The sequence below is a fragment of the Rhamphochromis longiceps genome, linkage group LG1, assembly GCF_057381845.1.
Source record: "Rhamphochromis longiceps isolate RC_006_pf linkage group LG1, R_longiceps_female_GT1.1, whole genome shotgun sequence".
In the NCBI taxonomy this organism is placed as follows: Eukaryota; Metazoa; Chordata; class Actinopteri; order Cichliformes; family Cichlidae; genus Rhamphochromis; species Rhamphochromis longiceps.
Window position 1 is genome coordinate 16,453,522 of NC_140557.1, and position 26,776 is coordinate 16,480,297.

Genomic DNA, 26,776 nt, shown 5'->3' on the forward strand with positions numbered 1-26,776 from the left:
AAATCAGTGCTTTTATCAAGTGGAACCACCTTTTAGAACCTCACTGTTTCAAGCTGATATTCACGTTCAATAAAACATCATGTTCCAAGAGCCCACTTGAAGCAAACAGTGACCCATGTTAAGACCAGATTCACAGTTAGAAAAACACTGGTCTACAACCCAGTGAGATGTGGCTGGGTGCCAGCTGCCTACTCACTGCTCCTGTTCCTTACCACAGCTTAGACAAATTGGTCCCTGTGGGATTTCGTGAAGCTTTGTACCTATTGTGACCTAAAGTCATGGTAACTTCCCCCCCCCCCCCCCCCCCCCCGAAAAAAAAATTAAAGTAATTTGCATTTTTAATATAATTACAATATAATTGTAATAATTGGTGTGGATTGCAAGTCAAGGAAAATAAGGAAAAAACATATGGAGACAACATTTGTGGAATTCAAGGGGGAATTTAATTTGTACTTTAATTATGTGACACTGAGAAAGATATCTATCTATCTATCTATCTATCTAGATAAATGATTTGCTCTGATAATTAAATCAATTTTCGAGGTAAATAGAGACATTTTGCTGATGTGCTTGTTGATGTTGTGCTTGATAAAAACCTTCCACTGCACAGTCATTAGTCACTGTGGTGTCAGGTGCATGTAATTTAACAATTTTGCTGTCGATTTGAAGTGGAAATTCTATAGTTGAACCATTGGTGGGATGGAAATGCATTGGTTGTTTTTGTTACATACCTGTGTACACATGGGCTAGCACAAAAGCACACAGACTAGACCGTCTGTGGTTGACAGACAGCTTGACAGACACTTTGGGATTTTCTAGGCTTCAGGCTCAAGTTTAAGGGAATTGCTCTGCAAGGTGTTGCTTGAGGACGCCAGAAAATCAGTAGGGTTCATACTCTCTTATTGCTTGCATAAAGCACCACCGATTGCCAAAGGGACCTTTAGCAAGGCATACAACTCCTCAGAACACTGCAGCAGTGCTACAGTATACATCTGAACTGTGGCACAGCAGTATCTCAGCGGGTAACTTACACCGAAGATCTTTAATTTACCTTTAGAATAACATCTCTTTGTCTATTTCTTAATTTGATTAAGAAAATGTTTTCAGACCTGTGAAAACAAATATTTCTTGAAAACCAACTTTCTCTTCTCTTCTCCTCAAAAACAAGCAACAGAACAGCATTAAACATCTCAGGTATACTTTTAAGGGCCAGTGTTTAAAAGTAATGTTTTTTAAAAGATTGCTTAAGGCCAAAATAGCTACCCTTGAGTAGACTGTCAAACTATTCCATTGCCACGGGTCTAAATTAATCTAGCAAATTACATGTCCCTAAGTACAACTATATATCTTTATTAACAGTGTAACACATTATCTGTGGTTACATTCGATGACATTTATCATATTGTCCCAACAATGTCTTTGCTTGTAGTTTTGATCATGATTTCATGAGTTATAAGAATTCAGAATGATTACAGTAGTTTATTAAGTGTTACACACAGAGTAAAAAGGTCCATCTTGCCTTAGGCCAATCTCTATCATGCCTTCTCTCTCCCACTCACTTCAGATAAGAGGATTCCTGTTTTATTTATTTATTTTTCTTTACCAAAATTTCCCCAAAGTTCAAAATCCTGTTGCCAAGAATGTGTTCATCCATTGTTTCTAGATGCTACAGTGCTTTTTCATAGCATACTGTCTACAGTTTGTACAGGAAACTCTGCCAAGGCAGTAATTTACAACAGATCTTCTACCAACACCGTTTGCTTGCTCACCATGTTCCCTGCCATTTATCTCTGGCTGTTTTTATTAAAGAAAAATCTTCCACCCCTGGAAAAAAAATAAAGTGTCATTTTTTTAAACGTGTTCCCTTCTTTTTAAAGTTTTCTTCCGTTATCTGCTTACTGGTTATCCACTACGCTCTTAATCTGTCTTTATCAAACAAATCACTTCCTGTCTGTTCATTTACTGTGTGCTACGTTGTGTCACGGATAGACTGGTGCTCCATTTGACAATCTTGAAAAATGTTTCAAGGCCCAGAATTAGAGATTTAAACAAGTAAACACAAGGCATACATCTGTTGTACAAGTGTGTGGTGTATCCAGTGTTGGCAAGTGAAAGCCATATACTCTACAGTGACTGTGTAGTTTGCGTATATTTTCATAAATGCCAGAGCCTAAAGACAGATGAAAAGGGGGGAAAAAAGATAAGTTGAAAAGTTGGCCATCTTCGTCCATCAAAAGCAAGAACCTTATATGATATGAGTTGGACCTATCTACCCTTCAAGATCATTGCTATTCTGTCTGACCTCTTACTCCTGCATGTGTTCCACTTGAACACCTTTAGGACAGTCAGCGTAAATTGCAGTGCGTGCCGTTGTACACAGGCATAGAGAACACTGACAATGTGATTATGATGCATTGTTCTTATTTACAATACAAATCTCAGCATTTTGGAAACAGGCCTGTACAAGGTAGACTCAAATTGACTTAAAATCGGACACGGGAGCTTTTGGTTTGTCATGTTGGAAACTCCTGAGTTTGGAGCCCTGCACTTTAAAATGATGATTATTGTTATCCACCTTCTCGGTCAGTGGTTTTAATGTTTTGGTCGATTGGTCTAAATCTGACTCCTCTATTTTTAATCATGGCTTGTACTTAAGCCATCGCTACTCTGCTTATTCATTCGCCGCATGCCCGCAGTAACTTTACTCATGTGACTCATGTAGCATTTGAAAACCTTTATTCCCTGCTTGGTACTTCCTTGTGGGGAGTGATGAGGTCAGAGCATTGATGACAAATGTCAATGCTGTATATTTTTTTCATTCACATATAATCTATTCCACTTCAGTTGGCTGCCTGAAATACAGAGAGCTTCAGAAAGCTGTTTGAACAAACTCTAAACGCTTAAAAGTTATTGAAATTTTCTGCTTGGTGGACCACTTGTAAGCCAAATTTACCAGAAGAGTGCAAGGACATGTGGTGAAACATTCACTCAGAGTCCCGATTTGAAAGTTTTCTTATTGGGTTAGTACTCTCATATATGCTAAGTTCACACACACAAAGAGAGGGACTGGGAAGGTAACCTGATGTTTTAAAAGATAAGTGGGGGGACATGTAAACACCAAAGTATTCAGTGGGTGTGCTATGTTTCGCTACTTGGTGCCCGATTTGGGTAGATAATAACAATTGGGCATACGATTAAATGTTCTTTGGAGACGCCCTAAAAGGTTGGTTCTGTTCATCTGGACGTAGCATTCCCACTGAAAACGCTACGTCCAGACGAACTGAATCAACCTTTTGGGATTTTCTTACCTGGATGACTGAGCATGCAACAAGACACTTGTTTGGAGACGGTTAGCTACAACAACAAATTAGTAAAGTGGCAATGGGACCAGGATGTCAAATAAATAGAGCATAGGTGTCAAACTCTGGCCCGCGAAGCCATACCAAATTACTATTAGAGCTGGCCTACTGGTATTATACAGCTAATATATATATTGTTTAGTATTAAGCTTTTCTTGTTCCATATTCAGTTTTCCAGAAAAACTTATTTGAGTCCATAAGAAAAGATTCATTCTTATATCTGGAGGAAGATTTTTTTTTTCAATAAATATTAATGTTAGCCCGCGACTTTGTTCCAGTTTTGAATTTTGGCCCACTGCGTATTTGAGTTTGACACCCCTGAAATAGAGGATAGGAGGCTGTCACCACATATTCCTTCTTTGGCTTGTAGTAGACTGCAGGTGATTAGCAATGCTTTTCTGTCCTTCAACAAAACAAGAACTGCAATTCAATCAGACAGCATGATTTTTCATTTGTTCAGATTTCACAATTTTTTATGTTTCTAGAAAAGCTTTGCCAAGATTTTATGTGTCTCTAGATTTATTTTTGTTCAAATACAGAATATTGTCTTTTCCATGTTTTCCCTAAGTACAATGTGGAGGAGCTATCATAATGAAGTAATTTTGTGAATGCGCTGAGACTAATTTCCAATATGATGGCATGCTTTATTACCACACTACATCCAGTTTAAACACTTATCTTGGTGATTAGAAGAATATGTCATGATCAGAGATGCTAGCTATTTGATAGACTGGTCGGGCAGATACAGATGGACAGTTAGACAGATGGACGAAGAAGCAGAAAGGCACACAGGCAAAATGACTGGCTGGTTGGTTGGTTGACTGTAAAGACCAGCTGGCTGGAATCACTGAGTGGCTATCTGATTACATAAGCTGGTTGACTGGGTGAACAGTTGACTGACTGCATAAACAGTCAAATATTCCAAAAGCAGCTCACTTATTTTCATATAAATGTCAAACAGGCATAGCACCAGTGTGTTTGCCTGATTGAGAAAGTGAGAGAGAGAGCGCGAGAGAGATGGATGGGGACATGGAATCATGTTGGTCCATCAGTGCAGTGACAGCTAGACGATTACTGCTCGTTAATTGACCTACCGACTGACCAACAGTCTTATGTGTGCGTGTGTGTGCGCACATGTGAGTTTGCATCTGTCTCCTGGTCAATCCTCAATTTAAGAACAGAAATCACAGCTCTGTTTTACTCTTAGTGAAAGTTTGGACAGGGAAAAGGAATATTAATGATTGTGTCTGAGCATATTCACTATAATACAGTTTGCCTGAAGTTCATATTTTGGACTGCTTGTGATGATTTACAACATCTCATTTGTATACACCAAATACTAAAAAAGGCATATAACGCTGCTTTAATCACTTTCCAGTTTATTAAAAACCTGTTTTAGTTAAATATAGATCAAGGTTGATTCCACAGCTTGCTCCAAGCCCTTCTCAAACCTTTGCTGTTTTCATCCCCAGTTATTCCATAATGCATCCAGTACCTCTTTGATCAGTATGGAGCCATCCCCTCTCTAAATCGTTGACCAGTGGCTAAATTTAACCTTGGTCCAGAACTAAATGTCCTTGAGAGTTCATATGCCCATGAAATTAAAAATTCAGGAGGAAGGCAACCTCCTGATAATTAGTTATAGCCATTTTACTTTGTTCATGTCTTATTTGTTGAGTGGTGAAATATTAATGTGAGAATGCAAGTGTTGTCCCTTGTGGGCCACTAAGGTGATTTATTGTAGCCTGTGCACAGCTAATTCTCTTTCTGGTTCAGAAAAATAGAAAATGCACAGAAAATGCAGTACACGGGTTTTAAAAGTAGACACTACCACACTACCAACGAAAACATTTGGACACGTAGGCACATGATGTGCATTAGTTGACACTAGATCTCCTTACTCCTTGCTAACACAAATATAAGTATGCAAACATCTTAAAAGAAAGTGGATTTATCTGTATAATTTAATTACTTTATAAAAATAGTAAGCACAAGTAAATTTTGCTTCAATAAAACAAGATAAGCCATCAGAACAGTATAGAAAAGATTTATATAGAATAATGAACTAAAATTTCTTTCATTTAATCATAGCAATTGCAATATTACATTAACTTACAGCATCCTCTACTGGATTAAAATAGTTCACAGTTAATTAACCTAGCTACAGGCACTAAAATCCTTAGTCACAGGAAGCACATCAAATTCCAGATAAACCAACAATTAATAAAAGGTACGTTGCATAGACAGGAACAAATAATGGAGGTGTCAGACACTACTGTGGTAAGTTTAAAAAACATTTTTGTTTTTGTACTTTAAGGTGAAACAGTTTTTTCTTACTTCTCACTTCTTGTCTTACTACCCTCCTCCTGCCCCTCTCAGTATTGTCTTTCCTCCATTTTCTCTGTTTCCTTGCTTTCTTCCATCTCTCTCTCTGGTTGTTGCTTTCTGCATGCTCCCTTCATCTGTTATTGTCTGTCCTTTGTGTCCTTGCTCTGAGGCCAGAGAATTAGAATTATTCATTTTTCACTGTTCTCTGTTTTCACTGTCCTCTCTTTTGCTCAGTAGTGTAAGTGAATTACTCCTTTTACTGTCTTTTTTTTGTCCATCTACCTTTTCCCCTCTCTTTCTCAAACCTTATTTTCTGGACGTCTACATTTTTTCCACTTTGTCACTTTCATTTTCTCCTTTGTTGCGTCCCATCCCAAAAATGAAATGGATAAAATGAATCCAGAATCCAGACTCATTGTTGTTCTTGCTTTGATTGCATTAGTTAGAGTCTTGTTCCAATGTCTGTCTTTATTTTCCTGTTACCTCTTCCTTTTTTCTCTTTCCCTTTGTTAGTCGCATACTTTTTATGTATTGTTAAGAAAGTGTACTGAAATTGCATGTTGGGTCAATCAAGCAATAATAGAAAAAAATACAAATTATAAAATGATGGGGTTGTGTGGGGTTATGACAGAAATCCTGTTTTAACCTATATATGTCTTATCAACATGCCAAGTTCGCCCAATGCTCTTATTCCCCCCCCCCCCCCCCAACATATATATATATATATATATGTATATATATATATATATATATATATATATGTATATATATATATATATATATATATGTATATATATATATATATATATATATATATGTATATGTGTGTGTGTGTGTGTGTGTATGTATATATATATATATAATATTAGTATTATATTATATTATATTAGTAGGTTGGTGAATGCAAGCATTGCCTGCTATGTATAAGCACAAGGAACATATTAGCCCCTTAATATCAAAAGAGGTGCATTAGATGTCAGGAGCAGGAAGGCTAGAGAGTAAAACAGTTGGTTTGGGGCTTTTCAGCACTAACAACAAGTGAGCCGTAGAGACCAGAAGTTAAATCATATTTTAATTAAAGTTTCGTGGTGAAAAATATCCATTTATTTCAGTGGATGGAATCTTCAGAGTGTGAGAAGCAGACAAAAACCCTTTTCTTTCTTTAACCTTATACTGAGTGCACAGTTTTCACTCTATAGGCAACATTTTATAACCATTTGGAGAGCAACTTCTTTGGCACTCATGATTATTAAACCAGGTGCATACAAATTATTGTTTTTCTTTCATAAGTCGTTTCTTGAGAGTAGTGCTGAGTGAAATTTCTCACTATTTTTTTCCACTATAGTTACACAGAGTCCCATTGCTGTGGTAACCATAGATGCTTAACTGACAGGTGTGAACAACTGACATATATTCATTAGAAATTAATCACTCTAATTAGTAGATTTGTATGTTTCCTCTCTTTGATTGGTGGATGTGTTTTCACAGCCTGTCTCTCTCAGACAAGTATTTGAATGTGACTATAATACCTGGCCCAAAATAGACCTGCAACATTTTCAGTCTATCCAAACCAATTTTTCTATGTGTCAGTATCCCTGGCTGTCTGTATTTTTGAGTATGGATATATGGTACCGGGAAACGCAAACACATTTCTTTTCAGTCAGTCATCTTAAGTCAAGATCAGGTCACACTAGAGTTTAAAGGCAAATCATCACAGCTTCAAGTGTGTAAGCTGACATTCACAGTTTAAACCTGCTCTTCTATTCACACACATATGTAATAGTGGATTTAAAAAAAATAAAAACCTGACACTGACTTACAGAAGAGGACTAGATTTTCAAGCATCTGGTCACCCTGCCTTGGGTTTTCAAAATAAATACACTTATAGGAAATAAACTGGACTTTTTAAAGTGTTACGTTTTTAAAAAGTCACTAATTATCAAATGTTTTAATGTAATGACATTGCCAAAATATAAGAGCCCCTAATTAGTTTCAGAATTTCAGATGTTTGAAATGATCAGAATTTAAAAATAAACTTAACCCATGATTTATGTAAGTGTCATGGCAGGCAGGTTTTGGACCCAAAGGCAGGACTAATGCTGAATTCTAACATAATACAAAATAATGCAGGTGCAGACACAAGATAACTTCTAGGACAACTTCTACAATCTTCTAGGAGGCAAAACTGCGAGGGAGAACACGACCGAGAACAGAAGCAAAGTGAGGGTATAAGTACAAAAATGGAGATCAGGGCAGAGTGGAAACACCTGAGGAAACACAGCTGAGCTGATACTAACCAATGAGACAAGGGGAAGCAGAACTGAACCTAGCTCACGCGAGACAAGGGTCTATCAAGATAAAACAGAAAGTAATAAAGACTGGGACCAGGACTTAGACATACTAACATGACAGAACAAAACGGGACACAAAACACAAAGACAGGACACTGAGGGACCAGAACAACATGGGAGCATGAGAGGGGAGTCAGAAAGGGATACAAACACAGAGAAGAGACTAGGACAGGCTGGATATGAATGGAAACTAATATCATCATCAGAAAAGCATAGAAAAAACCTCAAAAGCACTAGGGAACAATAAAATACTTCAAAGAATGAGATATAGAACAGGAACATAAATCAAATCCCAAAAGAAATGAATCATGAGTCCACAACAAAAACTCGAAATGCTGGGTCAAAAACCAGCATTCATCTTTTTACCCTATTATTATCAACAGCTATTTGCCCCTAGCTTTTTTTTTTTTTTTAGCAACAATTCCTCTGTAGTCTTGTCTTTCACACTCTCCAGACGTGGCATAGTTTAGTTTTTTTAGTGCTGCTTAAAATTGCTTTGGCCAAAAATGTGTGTAGGAAAAACCCTGCATATTTCCTACACTGATTTTAGTCATTTCCTTTCAGTCAAATATATTTATGTTAACCTTGTAAAGAAGAATCTACAGGCATCCAGATATTTCTAACCTTATATCGCCTCTACTGGCTCTTTCATTATGAGGAAGCAGTAGTTATATTCAGAACATACCATCCAAGATTAAAAGATCAAAGATAGTCTTTTACTGTGACCACCAAACTGTTCCAGTGAAGCGTATCCTGTCTGCAGTCACGTGTCGGTACTCATGACATGATCAGTTATCATGGCGGTTCTTTTGCTTTGTTGCAGATTCAGAGATTTTGTGGGAAAAGCCACAAACTACAAATTGCATTTCTTCAGCGTCAGAGAAAAAACAGGCAAATAGGAGCTCATGAAGAGACCTCGTTTCAGTGGGAACCTTTATTGTTTTATTCTTAATGATAACATCAACATAGCCATGTACTTACAGCTCCATGTTTCAGGTTTTCATAAACATTTGCCTAAAGGTTTGCCTCATTATTAATTTCCAGAAATGGGCTGTCTTGCTGATTCAATAATTTACTTTTTCCTCTTTTGCAGGTTGTCAGGATTCATGCTGCCCTCCCCTGTAGTCAGCAGTGGATCCATTTTGGCCTTGTGGTTTACCACAGATTTTGCTGTGAGTGCACAGGGTTTCAAAGCTGTGTATGAAGGTAAGAAAACGTGCCATTGTGTTCATGTGTATGAGTGGTCCTTTCAGAGATAACAGTGATAAATTGGAACCTGCATATTGTTGGTATGGTGCTGAAAATGTATTGTACTGTAAGATTTTCAAGAAAAGAATGTGTAAAAGTCCTTTTTGTTATACGATAGTTACAGGTCCTGTAACTTGTGTGTGTGCTGAGACTTTGACCATACTAATGGAGCTGAATGTAATGCTTAACACTTTGTTTGCTGTTGTTTTTGTTTAGAGGTTTTTCTATTTTATCAGTGATTAATCAAACATCTTCTCAGTGATGACCTGGTGTTTTGGATTAGAAAATAGAGCAGGAGAAATTATTTGGGTTTTTTTTAGTTTTCTTTTTTTGATGGAGTCAGTCAGGTGTGGCTGTTTGTAGCTCTAGAAATCAGGCAAGCAAACTCTCAGTTGATCAAGCACTTATAAGCATCCAACAAATTTGTGTACGATTAAGGTGAAGCTCCATAGATTAGCTATGCTTTTGATTTATGGGATTAACTGTTCATTTTCATAGTTCTGCATGACCGAACCTGGGCTTGCAGCCCAGAGCTGTTGTTTTGGCCATCAGTCGATTAGTTGGAACTACTTAAATACACCATACATTATATATGTATACAAATACTATATCCATGCATTCATTTTTCTTTATTGTGATTTCCACAATAAGAGTTGAATGTTCAGTTTTGATGTGTCTCTGTGTGTTTTGTACAAAAGACTGTTCCATGTCTGCGTGCCTGGTACGACACAAATCCTTAGCCTGACCTTTGGAAGATGTGCATACACACATGGAGTGCACACTTAAACATATACATATATATTTCATTACGTTTGTGTAACAGTTCATCTATGAATGATGAACTTTAAATATCAAAGACTAACTCAAGAGACAGGATCTTCACACTGACTCCAGTGTGTGAGTGCATGTTTGTTTCACGTAAATGTTATTCTCTGTGCACATCTTCTTCTTCTTTTTGCAGTGTGTCTGTGTGTGTTTCTAGATGTGTCCCATTCATGTGTTCATGTATATTGAAAGAAAACCCTTTCTTACCTTTGTTCCTTTTCCCATCTGTGGGGACCCTTAAGTGTGTTTATAGCCTCAGGATTGATTGGTAGTGCGTTTTTTAGAGACTGTGTGTAAATCCAAGCAAGACATGGCATTTATAAATAGTTTGGGTTGTCCTGTCTATAGTTGGGATTGTCTGTCATGTGACCTATCTATATCCGTACAGTATGTGCAAGCACTAGTACTGAACACATGATTTTTACAGCCTGTGCATTGCTGCAGAACCTCATGCTCTGTTCAAATAATACATTTACGTTCCTCCGTATTTTATCAATCAAAAAGCAGAAAGATGAAGAAAGTATATCTGAAAGGGGCAGTTGGCTTGCATTAGGTGTAATAATTTATTTGTTTCACAATTTCACTCTCTTTCGGTTTCCTGACAGCATAAGCAGACAAATATCGAAATGATAATTGTTTTGGGGGGAGCAATGGGAGCAGGACAGAAACAAAAAATGACCACAATAGCTGCAAATCATGCTAACAGTTCCAAAAATATCGAAAAGAAAAAGTATAGTAAAAATTGGATTTTATCAATATATATATCTCAGAAGATCCAGAGATTTTGAGCCAAGTTACTGAAAGACAACATGAAGGGCAAAGTAAATTCTAATATAAAGATCAGGTATTAATCTGTTCCATTTCTTAAACTGCCTGACAATTTCAGAAAGAACTGGGAACAATCAGAACATGGGGTACCACCAGCATCCCCTGCCCCGGCAGCTGCTGGAGTGAGCGGTCGGTACGGTGAAAGTCTGTCCTGGTGCAACACCACCATGCACCCCGGGCCAGGCATGCGCATCCGGTACACCACTTCTGTTAGCCGGTCCACGACCTCTGCCGGCCCTTTCCAGTGGCTGCAGAGCTTGGCGGACACTCCTCTCTTGCAAACCGGGCAGTACACCCAAACCTTGTCACCAGGCACGGAAGCTCCCCCTCGGCACCTGGTGTCGTAGGCTCTTTTCTGTCGTACTCTGGCACTGGCCTGGGGCTGGCGGGTGTAGTCATGAACCACCTGCAGCCGCTCCCTCAGCCTCCTGTAGTAGTCCATCTCTGGCCCACCATCAATCCCTGGCTCGGGGAGACCCGAACACCAAATCTACGGGCGTCCGGAGCTCCCATCCGCTGCAGGCGTGCACTGGCTGGAATCCTGAACCGCAGTCCGATACGACCAAAGGACCAGGGGCAGATGTCGGTCCCAATCCCGCTGGTGGCGGCTGTTGAGAATGGCAAGCTGGGTGGCCAGCGTGCGGTTGAAGCGCTCGACCAAGCCATCGCTTTGCGGGTGGGGTGGGGTGGTTCGCGTCTTCTCCACCCCCAGCCGCCGACAGATCTCCCTAAAGATCTTCGATTCGAAGTTATGCCCCTGGTCACTGTGGAGCTCAGCCGGGACCCCAAAACGGGTGAACATCTCCTCCACCAGTTTCTCTGCCGTCGTGGTTGCACTCTGGTCTGGCACCGCGTAGGCCTCCGGCCACTTTGTGAAATAGTCCATGGCCACCAACACATACCTGTTCCCTGACTCGGTGACAGGGAAAGGCCCTAGGACGTCCACTCCCACTCACTCCATCAGGGCCCCAACCAGGTACTGCTGCAGTGGGGCAGTGGAGCGTTGAGTTGGGCCCTTCAGCTGCTGTGTGGTCAGTGGGAGCCATCCCCCTCCGCTGGCTGTGGCCTGAGCAGTAGCCACGCCCAGTGCCTCCTACTGCCGCTCCTACTGCCGCCGACAGTAGCGGCACTCGACAGCCATGCAGGGCCGTCTGGAGAGGGCATCAGCGTTGCCATGCTGTCGACCTGAGCCAAGTTAAAGATGCATGGTCAGTGCACAGGAGGAACCGGCAGCCGTGCAAGTATGGCCAGAAGTGCCGCACCGCCAGCACTATGGCGAGCGAGGTCTCTTTCGCCAACAGCTGGCACTTCGTAGGATTGAGTCGCAGCCCAGCTTGTCGGATGGTACTGAAGGCCTCGCTCAGGTGGGACAGTGCTCGAGCACCCTCTCCATCAGCCTCTCGAACATCGTTGGCATTGCAGAGCCCAAATGGCATGACCCTGAACTGCCACAGCCCCTGTCCGATGGTGAATGCAATCTTAGGCCTTGCTTCGGAGGCTAGCTCCACCTGCCAGTAACTGCTGCATAGGTCGAGGGAGCTGAACCAGCTGGAGCCGGTAATGTAATCCAGGGCCTCGTCGATCCGCGGAAGCACTGCACTGCACTGAGATGGCGAAAAATCCACGCAGAACCTCGGGCTGCCATCCTTCTTTCCCACCAGGACCACGGGTGCCGCCCATGGGCTGTTGGATGGCTCAAACACCCCAGCCGCAATCATCTCACAGATCTTTTCCTCCGCCACCTGCCGTTTCGAGAGGGGCAGCCGGCGTGGGCGCAGACGGATGGGTTGAGCAGAGCCGGTGTCGACGGTGTGCTGGACCAGCCCCGTCTGCCTGCAGTCTTTGTCACTGATGGCAAAGATGTCCACATTCTCATTCAGGAGGCACCTGAACTGCTGGCGTTGGTCAATGTTAAGACCTACACTGCTGCGCTGCCACAGGTCATCAATAGCCTTGGTTGTCTCAGTCGAGGGAGGTTTGTCGGGCTTAGAGGCTGGGGCTGAGGTGAATAGAGATGATCCAGAGCTACCGGCACCCGAAGTCTGTTGAGCGGCAGCTGCCAGAAGCCTGGCTTGTCTGTCTCTGGTCCCCCCCATTCCCAGCTTTTGACTGCCCTGGAGGGCCAGAGTCTCTGTACTAAGAGTGATGGCCAGCTTCACGGTGTCAACGCAGGTCCCCCAGCGGGTCAGCAGATCAAGGCCGATGATGCACTGATCTTGGACGTCAGCAAGCCAGAAGTCATGCACCAGCTCCAGATCCTTCACTCGGATCTGCAACGGTTTCTTCCCCCGCAAGTCAGTTCTCTCCCCCGTCACCGTCATCAGCTGGTCGGTGGGTGACCAACCCATCACAAGCGGCCCGGACGTTCCAGGGTGTACACCAGGTCGTATTAGGGAAATGGTAGACCCCGTGTCTACCAGGGCCCGGCAGGGCTGGTCCTCAACACGGCAGCTCAGGTAGTGTCCCTTGAGGTGCCCGACTCGGTCCACTACCATGCATCATCCTTGGAGGGGGGCAGGAAGCTGGAGCGGTGGTCCCCTCACTACACCACGCTGTCGGGACCCGTTGGGGGACTTACATGGGTGGTCGCTTCCTCGCTCCTCAATCGCCAGCTCCCCAAGCAGCGAATACTCTCCTCGACGGCTTGCTCCAGCCTCTGAATGTCTCTCTTCATTCCGGCCAGGGTGAGCTATCCCACTTCTGACACCAATGTGGCGAGCTCAGGCAAGGAGACAGAGGTGTCGTTGGTCTTGCTTCCCCATATTGCCAGGGAGCACAGCAGTTTATTTTCAACAGAAAATCACTGCCGCTAACCCAACTGCTTGGCGTAGCTCTAGCATAACAACAAGAAGAAAAAGGCGCTCTCTCACCCAGAAAACACACAGTCGCAGAGAGAGCGCGTCACATGGTATTCATGGCAACATAACGCTGCCACCTGAAACAACAGAACACAGCTGTCAAACAAAACCCAAACAGCCCTGACCCGCTAAATTATGAATGTGGCCATGGCTTTTTGACCTGCATAACAGAAAAACACTTCTTAGCTGTCTCATCAAGAACTTCACTTTAAAGCTTGGCATAAAAAATATAAAAAACGTCTCTGCTCCTGTCAGCAATTAGGCAAAATCCAAATCAACAATTATATTTAGTTTTAAGATATTTCAGTGTTGTTTGATTTCTTCTAATTCATTAAGAAAGTGGGACCACCTAAAATGTTCGGATTCAGATTTGAAGGGTGAACGTGATGTTAGGACTGTGCATTTAACGGTTAAGCCATGTGAATATACAGACTACACTGTCAATGTCTAAAAAAATAAAAACAAAAAAATATGTCAATTTGAATATTATTCTAAAAAAATGTTAAGAATGTGTCACAAAGACAGGAACTTGAATTCATAACTATTTAGTATTTACTGTCACTATTGGAGACTTTTATGGGGGGACTGCATGACAGTGAGACTGTTAGACTGACTGGAAGTAATGGTCTTCCTGATTTGAACCCAAGTATTGATTTGATATTGGACTTCAGGGCTCATCTCAGTTTGTCTACAACAAACACCATGTTTGAGCATAAGTATACTTGGCACCAGGACACCCTAGGTTTTAACTGCATCATCAGATCTTTACCTATGTCTTTGACACATAAGTAAAAGGTGGAGCTGAGCTGCTAACTTATCACCACCTGATGGTGAGTTGGATTACATGTAGCAAAGGTGCCCTCAGAGTATCTAGCAAAACCCTATTTGCCAGGGATCTTCAACTCGCAACTAAGCTTCGGCAGCACTCCAAAACAGGATTGGGAACATTAAGTCTGAGTGGATAATGTTTTCCACCTTCATTGTTGCCATGTCATGTCAACAATACCAGAAACAAATGTTGCTGGCCAGTGTTGTCACACTGAAGAAGCTGTCCTATCAAGTTTATTTGGCTCGTGGGACCCTGCAGACAGCAAATAGGCACCAGCAGACAAAGCAGAGTATGACTCTGACAGTGACTGATTGAAAAACATAGGTGTGTGTAGTTAAGAGGGGCTTTGAAACAAGACTTTCTGTTGACCTCGAAGGGATTCTGACACCCTGTCGGACGACTCTGGAGGTAGAAGCAACTTTCTGCCTACACTGTTTTTGGTTTGGATGAGGTGCTTCTGACTTCAACTGGGGATATAATCAAGCTGTGAAAGGGATACTCAGTAGGGTTAGAGATCTCCTCAATCTGATAGACATGCCTTCAGTAGAAAGCACAGAGTCTGTGTATGAGGGGATGACTCGGTCATTCAAGTAGTTAAACAAAAAAAGTCTCTGGTGGCTGCACCCCTTGGAAGGATGACATTCACCTGATTCCCCTTAAGGATGTCGTGGGGCTATTCTGGTTGACACTCATTTTGCAACATTATCTGGAAGTTGGGGACAGTGCCCTTGGATTCCTGAAAATATGTGTCTCAGTCCTCAGCAAATCTTTCACTATCCTTTATCAGATTGCCTCCTTGTCTTTCTTTTCCCATGACATTCTCTTCTACATTACTTAAGAGGTTTTTTTGTACCTTTTCATTTAAACTGAACCACACTAGAATAGAATCCATTTTTTTCTATTGCCGTTAACAACCAGTCTCTGTCTGTATATGCCCCTGTCTCTGCTCACATAGCCAATTCACTTAACAAATCTTCTCTCAGTTCTATCCTTTTATTAAAGGAGACCAAATTGAACTATAAGTCTGAGCACATAGCTTACTGATAAGACCCCAGTCACCTAAGAGAGGGATAGATAGAGTGAGAGGAGAAAGAAGGGGGGGTTGGGGTGGGTGGGTGCTGTCAAATAAAGCTATAAGTGGTGAAAAAGCAAGCCTTACTGATAAAAAAAAGCAGGTTTGCATACCAACTCTGCAAGGCACGATAATCATCAATTAATTTCCCCTGAAGCAGAAAGAGAAAGAGGGGAAAGAAAAATGCAGAGAAAGAAGTAAATAGAGATTCTGAAAGAGAGAGAGAGGTGTAGAGATAGATAACCAAGAAGATTGGGGAAGAGTTGATAAACAGAAGGGTGGCATTCATATCTGTCTATATTTCTCATTTGTTGACTTCACGACACAATATAATACCAGAAGACCAACATCCAAAATGAGATCACGATCACTCTCCCCTTAAAAAAAACAAACAAAAAAAAAAAACAGAAGACACGACTGGAAGAAGGAAAAAAATGAGAAGTGCTTCACTCATCTTTTATTAACAGTCATGATGCTATGATGGCGTTTGGGGGGTCCTGAATTTAGAATTTTTGTCACATGCAATTCTCCCCTCTCCCTCGCCATCACCTCCATCTGTTTCCCCTAGAAAATAGCAGTCATAAAATCATTTGAAATATTTATGTGCTCTTACAGCTGCTTCATCAGGAGTTAGACCTGTAGCCTCAGCTATGGAAACTATATGGATTTTGACGTGTGTGTCCAATAGCACTCTTTTTTCACAATTCTACTTATTTTTGATTTCTTGGTGCACATTCCTGTTTGAGCTGGGTGCAAAATGCTGAAAGTTATAAATAGTTAAACTTTTAGTAAAAGGCTGCCTCGCCTCAAATAAGTTCGCAATTGTCACTTAGCAACAAGGAGCATTACCAGCACTTCCCCCGAGCATTTGTTAAGTGCTGCTACCTGTAAGAAGAAACCCAGCAGATACAAAGCCTTACTTTTGCATTCACAAAGTAAATGAACTGTTTGTTGTTGTTTTCTATTGTGAGTGTAGCTGAAGTGCTTTTTCCCCACCCATATGATATGCCAGTCTATTTCTTTTGTTTTAAAACAATATAATAGAAATGCAAAGCGATGACAGACCTTTATTTTCTCTTATCAAATACATTAACAGCTGTAAACAGTTTAGCATACCCTCATTGCAATTGTGCTCTCAAGGGGCAGCAGAATATGCACTCCAAAAACTGCTCAGAAAGAGCCCAAGGCAGCGACTCATCCTCCAAACAACTCTCACTCCAATTTGATCGATGATTCGCAACAAGCACAATTCCACTGACGTCCTACTTTATGTCCCACAAGTCTGAAATAAGTAAATGCTTAGTTTTCTGGACATTTGTAGCTTTTCCTAAAAAGATTATTTAACCATTAATACAAAACAGAAAATCCGGTTCAAAGTCTTAATTAATGTCGTACACTATACCACTTTACACTAACACCTACAAATGTGCCCACACTCACAAAGAAAGAGCCTGAGTGTACTTTTGTTTTTCTTTGTATTCCCTAAGCTAGCTGCAGAGTTTCTCCTCCTGTTGAGGGACTTCTGTGAAGAAAATAAAATGACCTGGAAACTGTTAAAAGGGGCTTTGCACTTTAAAGACACACACACACACACACACACATTCCCCTATGGCATCACTAGGCATAGGCATCACTCTGGTAAAGCAACAGAGTGAAGACAAGAATGTGTGAATGCGGATCAGGGAAGTAAAAGAAGACCGCCTGCTTGTGTGTGTACATATTCAGGCACATGTGTTACTGCTGGTCATGAGTATTTTGTTGTTGTTGTGGTAATATCCACTGTGTCATTATCTGTATGTTATTATGAGGTGTCACTTTTACACCGCATTACAACATGTAATGTGTGTGTACCCATGCCTGAATGTGTGTATCTGTAAAATTGCAGGAAGTTCATCCCCTTTGGTGTTGGCATTTCCTCTCTCTCTCTCTCTCTCTCTCTCTCTCTCTCTCTCTCTCTCTCTCTCTCTCCCTCTGTCTGTCTGTCCGTGGTGTAGACTGGTGTAGAATCCATTAGGAACACTTCTAGGAGCTTCCAAATCTTGCTGACTTGATGCAAGGCTTTGCACAGACTGTGGCAAGAGCCCTGTAGCCACCATCCATTGGACGAGATGCAAAAAGATCGCAGCCTCCTGCTTGGGGATTTTGGGTCCTTACTCATGATGTTACACATAAGAAAGATTTATTCATCTAGAGTTTTTTCCGATGCCTCTAGCCAGATAGTTTTCATAGTGGAGCCTTTATTTCACAGAGTTTCGCCGTACTAAATCTCAGAGGGTAGCAAATAGCCATTGCAGAAAATTGCACTATTGTAGAAGGAGTCGTGGCATAATATGAATACAAAATACGGTGTGTTGGCAGACAAAAATATTATTTAGAGGAGTGGTCTTCAAACTTAAGTTTTATGGATAGTAGTTTATAATGAAGGCATATGAGCCTCTATGTTTATCTTAAATGTCTTTTGCAGCTTATTATGTTAATTTCACCATACATTCACTTATTCAACATTAATTCAGTCAGACTGTTTACCTCAACAGCCAAATAACTTATTTCATTTTTTAAAATTAGGTATGTAGTTATTTGTTTTTTCTGCTTACTACTATCCTCAGAATCACTGATCCTTTTAACAGCAGGGTTTAGTAAGCCTCAAAGTGCTCCTGCTGTTTGCATTAAAGTTAGTAACACTGGAAATATACTGGACAAAAATAGTTGGCTTCATGGGGATTTAACTGATTCATTGATTTTATGATATTTCCCTCCAGCTATTGTTGTAGTCAGAGAAAGTTTGCCTCTATAGAGACATTAGAAAGAGAAATCAATCATTACAGATGCCATTAATAAGTTGAAATAGTATAGTTATTCTATTGAATGAACCTCCTGTGGAGGAAATTGTGCTTACAGCTTGCAAATAAAAACAAAAGACTCAGAACATTAAAAACATAGGTGCAGCCCTAGTCTTTGTTAGGAGGGAATTTATGTGAACTGTTACAGTTCATGAAATCAAAGTTTCTTTCTTTAATGAGATAGTGAGAGAAAAAAAGAACACAACTACATTATTCTCATAGATCCAGAGAGCTTGGTCTATCTCATGTTGCACTTTAAAATCCATTTTCTACCTTCCTTTATTTACAGCTTACCACCAATCTACTGGATCCAGCTGGATCTTTAGAGATTACCACACGCACCAGTGATTCCTAAAAATATCTCACATCACACTTTCCATTATGCTGTGGAGGCTGTCTGGATAATTCAGTCAGCGCTATTTCTTCTAAACACTATAACTGCTGAGATAAACTGACTGTGTTCTATATTTACCATTTATAGATTCCCGATAACTGTTTTCACTACGTGGTAGAACTATTGGCGAAGGCAATAGAGACTCGGTCGATTTGAATGAATGTTAAATTCTAAACAAGCCTTAGTCATTCTAAAGGAACATGAATTGATTAGGGTTCCCTTTTTGATGAACTCGCTGAGGAAAGCGGTTGAATACATACCAGTGTAACTGTATAAAATATTGGCAGCATGAAATGGAAATTAGTGAGATTATTGAGACTCAATTGATGTTTATGTGACTATCCCTTAATAAGATGTTATAAAGTAAAGCTCCTCCACCCTCCACCCCCAAACATATGTCTTCATTTCTTAAATCAATGGCAGCAGGAAACTAAGTGACTAAAAGTTATTCATACAAAAACTCAAATGTCACTTCCTTCCATTCTGAATAATGATTTATTTAGGCGTGAAATCAGTGATTATATTACAACTGACATTTACTGCATTTCACTGTTACCAATGCATAGCCTATTTTTTCTTCATATCGACCTGTTATCCCTTGGTCCTATCAGTATCTGTGTGCCCTTCATTGAGAATAATAGGCTTGCGTGTTTCGTCTAAGCCAATGGATTCAGCAGGGAAGCTTCTTAGAGCAAACACAGCAAATCATTAAAGGAAGGAAAGACTACTGGTGTATTTGTCAACTTGGACAGTCAGGTGCTGCTACACATTTGTGTATCTGTGTGCTCAGAAGAGGTGAAGAGAGTGAAAGAGTGAGAGAGGAAAGAGAGAAGCAGTCCGATACACCATTAACCCATATTGACTGAAACACCATAGGAAGCTCTTCACTGTGGGATTGGTTCATATAACGCTGTTGGTACTAACGCCAGCTTTAGTCTGCGACATCGATCGAAGCAGCAATGTCAACTGTCCTGCTGTGTGTGTGTGTGTGTGTGTGTGTGTGTGTGTGTGTGTGTGTGTGTGTGTGTGTGTGTGTGTGTGTGTGAGACCATGGCGGTGTAACGCAGAAGTGTTCGTGGGTAATATCACCATCGTCAAATCATGTTGTCAGAGCCAAGAACCCCTGTCTCACACACTCTCCCACACAGACGCACACACACACACTTTTAGTAAGTGTTGTGATTGTGTAATCAAGTTACCACAACATATTTGAGTCAATATAACATTGCTTGAACTTAGCACCCTTTATCTGGCGTATATGTACTGGTTTTATTTGATGTTTTATTGAGCTTATTTTGAGCTGTTAAAAATGTCAGACCACATACACAGAAAGTTATATGTATGTTTGAAACCTCTGCACAAAATTCACTGCAGGTTGCTGAGTTCAGTTCCACCAACAGAAATTTCAGTCACAATCCCTTAACTTGTCTGTCAACTACTAATCTGTACACTTTATGTTTTTGCATACATGTATGCCTTTTAATTAAAGTGTGTTTTCGGCAAATATTCAGCTGGAGTTTTATGGTAGGTTGCTGTCACTAGGTAAAATTGGTTTCAAAGAGGTATACAGTGCTGCACCTTGTGATTGCTTTGATAGCTGGCAGATTGCTGCGGTTGCCTGGATTTTGTATAGAAAACAATAACTTGCCTTCAGACACTCACCAGCTGTGTACTAAGCGGTAGGAAAACTGTGTGGACTGGGTTGGAAAGGAGACCATTCACATTTTGAAACATGCTTGATTCAGTTGTAGGGTATAGCTTTTAAATGAAAGACGAATATTCTCTGTTTCCGATTTCAAAGGAGAAATTATTATTAAGCAAGTGAAGAATGGTCACGCAAGCAACTAACTCTGTTTCATTTGTCAATTGATTTTATTTGGAAATCTCTTTATTAGCTAATTCAAATTTCACCAATGGATCCTTAGGTCGGTGTTTTCCCTGGTAATGTTTATTTGGAAACACCTGCTTTATAATGTAGCTTGGAATTGTTCATTTCTCTGCAGAAATTTGATTTATTCAATAAAATCAACCATATGAAAACTTTATTTTTTGTGTATGTCTGTCTTGTGTGACAGTTACGTGCCAGAGAAGAAACCAGTGTTTTAGTCTTATAACCAGAAAAGGGCATTGGACAGCTTTTGGCCAAATGGTGTTGAAATTGGTTCAATCTATTTTTCAGGCGACTTGCTGGGATCCATCAAATTATATTGTGTTGGAATCAAGATACTGTTTTTCATTCCTGGCCAATTGGAGTTTGAAGCAGGTGCAGTGATTCAGCGTGGCATTCTAGTGGCACCACTGGTGCCATTGTAAACCTAGCCATATTCCTGGGGGCTGTCCCACTTAGACTGATGTGATGCCTGGCATTAAACACATTATTAATTAATGCAGATTATATGAGGCCACAGCTGCTTTAGTGGTCTTGATTTTCTTGCTAAATATTCTACTAGAAAGGATGTTTTCAGTCACACACATACTGTAATAACATATGACATTGAGACTGGCCATAACACAATTTGAGCATTGCTTACCCTATTACTGACCCCATAATTTAATGCTGCATTCACTGAAATTTAAACATTTGGAGATTTATAAAGTATGTGATTCATAATAACATGACTTAAGGCCCCCCATGTTTAGATTTTCTTATCTCATGTTCCACCAGTTACAATTCAGTGCAATTTCAATGCTCTGCAATAGCCGAATGTGAATTGAGGGGCAGAGATAAAAGGTTTCTTTAGCATTTTCATATCTGTTTGCCCCTTTTTATCCTCTCTGTTTCTCTCTCTGATGATAAGCGGAGCTTATAACATCTGTGTTAAAATCTTCGAGACAGAAAGTGCTCGCTTACTGTCATTTTAGCTACGCTCTCTCTCCGACTCTCAGTCATGCTTTCAATTCCTCTCTGGCTTCCGCTGTCTGAGTTTGTAACTCTGGCTCTGTCTCACACCTTAAATCTTTAACACATCAGTGCCATCCAAAGAAAATGGGAAGATTATAATCAAATTCTGGTTGTGGCTTTTAAAATTGTTCCAATGAATATCTATATAAAATTTTGATCACTTGGTAGTCTCTCTCCTACACAAATGGACTCCTTGTCAAATTTATGTTTTTCAAAGTTCCCATTAAGACATAACAGAAATAGATAAGAGATAGTTTTAGATTTTCTTTTCACTCCAACAATGTCATATAAGATGCACTAGCCTTTCTCTTAAAACGGGGAAACTTTGTATGTTTTGTTATAAAAAAAAATAAAGACATCAATCATTTAGCTAAAGCCAATTATACTTTAGAGGGTTATAGAGGTCTTCAGCCTAATCTAACTCCTATGTGTGACACCCAGCAAACATCCCAGACAGGCCGACAGGTGCATCACAGGGGGAGGGAAAGAAAGCCCTCAAACATACACATCTCAATACAGGAATATTTCAGACTTACACACTTCTGCCGATAAATTACAGTCTTCAGTTTTCTTCTTTTTACATTCATTTTTGATACATGAGTATATTTGAATGAGGGTTCATTAAAATCTCTAATATAGGTATTTGTAGATCATTGGTCCCATCATAGCAAAAATATTAAATAGGTCTGTCAAATGGTATCATATCTAGAGAAGTAAAGAAGCCAAGAGAAACGAGAACTGTGCTGCCAGGTTAGTTAAAAAATGTTATTTATTTATTTTTCGTCAGCAGCAGACATACATCGATTTAATGTCATTATGAATAATTGATTAATGTTCTGTCTTAGCAAAATACATTTTTATCCACGTGCATTGCTCATTAATCATGCATAAACCCAGTTACTTGTTTATTATGTACACATAGTGACAACTGAAACAGTCAAGTGCAGCGATTCTGCTATTCTGCTCTTGCTTCTTTTGTTAAACTGTGATATGTTCATTCTCTTGATTCTACTTCACTGACCTTTTGAAGAATAGAGTTTGCAGTGCTATTGTAGTTTATAATATGAATATACAGACAGATACATTAAGGAAACTGTTTGGGGAATGCAGTGCCAAATATAAGTTAGAGCAGCGTTCCCAACCTTTTTTGTGCCACGGACCGGTTTATGCCCGACAATATTTCCACGGGCCGGCCTTTAAGGCAGCGGTCCCCAACCCCCAGGCCCCGGACCGGTACCGGTCCGTGAGTCGTTTGGTACCGGGCCGCGAGAGTTGAGGCTCAGGTGTGAAATGTATGGTTTTCAGGGTTTTTATCGGTTTTAAGCGTTATTTTGTTATCGTTTTTATCGTTAACTCGGTTTTCCTGGGTCTTTTTACGTGTGTTATGAATAAATCTTCTTTTTTTTCGTACCAGTACTACTTTTATTTACCCCCGGGCCTCGGACCGGTTGGGGACCGCTGAGTTAGAGGACATCAACAGTCTTATTCTTTGTAGGTGAAGACAGTTTATATATGTGCAGTTACTTTAAAAAAATCAATCAATACCAGCCTTAGTAAAAAAAAGAAACAAAGATTCTGGTAAACAATGTCACTAATCTTATGAGGAACTGCAAAAGTCTGGAGTGTATAATGAGATTCCAAATAGCATATTCTGCTGGAGTTCAGAGAGGTTTCTAGATTCTACATTTCAAAAGTTACAAATTAAATGCTGCTCTCACCTGAAGTTGTTTTTTGTTTGTTTTTGGGGGTTTTTCATGGCAGATGTTTGTAGGTAAAGTGAAATTAGACTTGCTTTAGAACATCCTATACAAATAATTAACCTTAACCTTTGTTCTAGGGTGTCATAGTGGGGATCCTTCTTATAGGTGTGGCTGTAAAAGTGAGCAATTGGCTGTATCTTTTTGGTTGCCCTGGCAACCTGTCCAGTGTGTAAACCACCTTTATGTGGAATGAGAGCAGATGTAACCTTCACCTGTCCTGCAATTATAAGTTGGTTGAACAGTTAAGAAAACTGATGAATGCAACTTTTTCACAAAATAAAAATATATAAACTAACAGGGAAGAAATTTAAAGCAACGTTACCAACAACCATAGTGCTGTGTATAAAAAAACCAAATGCTGAAAGTGAAAATAATAACTTGGTGATGGAACATTATTATGTTGCCAGTACAACATAAAACGTAGCAAGAATATAACCACCAAGTTTACAACCAAATCAAACTACACAAAGTAACAGTGCTCATAAAATATAATGCACCCCTGAAGTTTCATTGTCACTGTAACTTGCGCTTTTTTTTAATAAAACCTTTTTCTGTTTTCTGAACTTTTCTCTCTCTACCTCTGATGCGTGGTCACATTTTTACGATGCAATTCGATTTTACTGTTATTGATACAAGTCCTCTTCACTGTTTTCAGGCAGAGAACATTGAGAGGACAATCCCAGCACTCACTGCAGTTTATTTGGTGATCAGATCAGTCCCTTTAGGCTATACTTGATGACAACTGTCTCATATTCTGTGTGTACTAACATGTTTAAGCCTCTGCATTTAGATATAGTTTGATTTTGTGATTTTTAAAGGACACGGGGCAGAATGTGTAAGGTAATGGCACGTGTGACCTTGACCCATGCTTATCACCCAGGCAAAAAGAAGAGGCATCAAGATGCAAGAGAAGATAGTTAGAAAGAGTAAGGAGGAGAGAAAAGCAAGAAAAGCAGGAGAGTAGACTGGAGAGAAAAGAAGAGCAGACAATCCCTGGAATACCAAACGTTCCTCTGGCTGGGAGAGAAAGCAGGGAAGAGAGGAGGGGTTGCAGTGTGAGGTGGAGAGCACCCACAGAATACCAAAGAGAGAATAAATGCTAGGAGGCTTTTCAAGTCATTTTCACATCAATTCCAAAGTCTTTGCTGGAAGTTAAAAATAGACATGTATACTTAAATTCAGGTACTAGTACCCAGTTTGGCAGAGCACCTTTGGTTGCATTCACGACAGTAGTAAAACATGATTGATAACAAATTGTCTTTGTTTGAAAACAATTTGTTAGTGGATGGATGTAGTGAGAAATACTGTAGTAATGGCACATTAGAGTTTTTATTTAAAAAAATTAGGGCAATAGAAAAATTAGGATATGAAAAGACGAGCAAGAAAATTAGTAACGAAAAGTGAAAAGTAATGGAGAGAAAAGAAGAAAGAGAAAAAAGAGAGAGAACTGACTGTAAGAATCATGCTTGCTCGGCTGAACTCGTACCTTTTCCCAAGATGCATTCTGTTTGAGATGTGCCTAAAAATAGTGCACACACACACACACACACACACACACACACACACACACACACACACACACACACACACACGCGCGCACAAACCACTCCCCAGGGTGGACTCACTGTCATGAACACTGAGACATATACTGCAGACAAGATGCAGACACACACATACAGACTGAAGACATCATGTTGTCTCAAGTTAACTAAGTGCCACAAGTTGTTAGCATTCTGATGGCAAGAGAGGAAGACCAGGGGTTATATAGAAAGACAGAAAGAAAACAGAAAATCACACACATAGCCATCTTGCACGCAAAATTGCTATAATATCAGCAACATTTTCACAAACAAGAGCAATATCTTAAGGTGATTATGTTTACTCCAAAGAAGGTTGCAGCGTAATCACTGCATGGCATTTACATGGGCCATGCTTTGCTTTTATTTTTGTAGCAATCACAGCACAATTACAGTGGTTTGTGCATGGAATTTTTTCAATCAGGGCTGCCACTTACTCTTTTAGCACCTTCCGTTTTTCTCAGTTGTTGTCATTAGTTACAGCAATTCTCCATTTTCTTGAAACCATTTACTTCTCAATTTAAACACTGCATATTTATACTGTACACTTCTCATTTGTTATATTTGGAACAATGTAACAAGTAAAATGAACTTATCACAGTTAGCCTGTGTGGTTAGATGACATTCAGAGCAATGAAGATGATTTTAATTGTAGTCACATGATTGCATATGAAATGGAATTGAATACATTTGTAGAACCCTTCTCATATCTTTTTTTCCCCGTGAACTTATTAACTCTATCGCTTGCGCATCCTGCTCTGTCTTTCTTTCACTCGCCTACATCTTTTTTTTCACAAGGGGCTCTTGAGGTAATCATAACTCTCTTGCTTTATTACAAGTCTTGTATTCATGCTGTCAGTCCAGCGGTTATTTGCTTCTACAAATCATGACTCATCAAATGCATGTACAGTCCAAAGGTAGGTGGGAAGCAGGTTTGTAGGTACACAACATGCTGTATTTGGCACATCTATTTATGACATATGCATATTTTAACCTGATGGCCATTGCTAATGTTCTTGGTGATTATTAGAGCTGGGCGATAGAACGATAACGATATGTATCGCGATATAACTTTTCCTCGATAGAAAAATTAAACTATCGCGATAGACCTCGCCGCTCTTGTCCTCTTAAAAAAAAAAAAAGAACAGCCAATCCAAATTACGTAGCGCAGAGCTGAACCAATCACAGCCGCAGCGTCACGTCACGTGACTTGTTACGTACAGCACAAGTGCCAAGCCGCACATGTGTATTTGTTTGGGAAGCAGCCAGCCACCGTGCCGCCCGGATAATGGAGGAAATGAGTGTGCCGACTAGAAAAATCAACCGAGCGTGACCGAAGGTTACCGAAGAGAAAACAGATGATGGTTCCAATGCCGGAGAGATTGTCGAACGGAAGAGCCAGAGAAGTTCCGTAGTGTGAAGGTATTTCGGCTATTTCAAGTCTGACAAAAAACAGTAGCGTGCACTGTAAATTGTGCCGAAAGCAAGTCTGGAAATACAATAAACTGGTGCATGCGCTACGCCCACACGTACCCGGGTATTTTTGAAAACGCAGATTTTTCTATGCGTTTGCACCTTTTGTCCACACGTAAACAGCGTTTTTGG

The 26,776-nt window shown here is 40.3% G+C and overlaps 1 protein-coding gene across 2 annotated transcripts in view; it reads left to right on the forward strand.

Moving 5' to 3' along the window:
- Positions 1 to 26,776, forward strand: part of LOC146678517 (CUB and sushi domain-containing protein 1-like) — a 479,448-nt gene that overhangs the window by 159,874 nt on the left and 292,798 nt on the right. For both annotated transcript variants that reach the window (XM_085400429.1, XM_085400436.1), the window contains exon 3: positions 9,132 to 9,244. In XM_085400429.1, the coding sequence (XP_085256555.1) occupies positions 9,132 to 9,244 (113 nt within the window). The remainder of the gene's footprint in view (positions 1 to 9,131; positions 9,245 to 26,776) is intronic.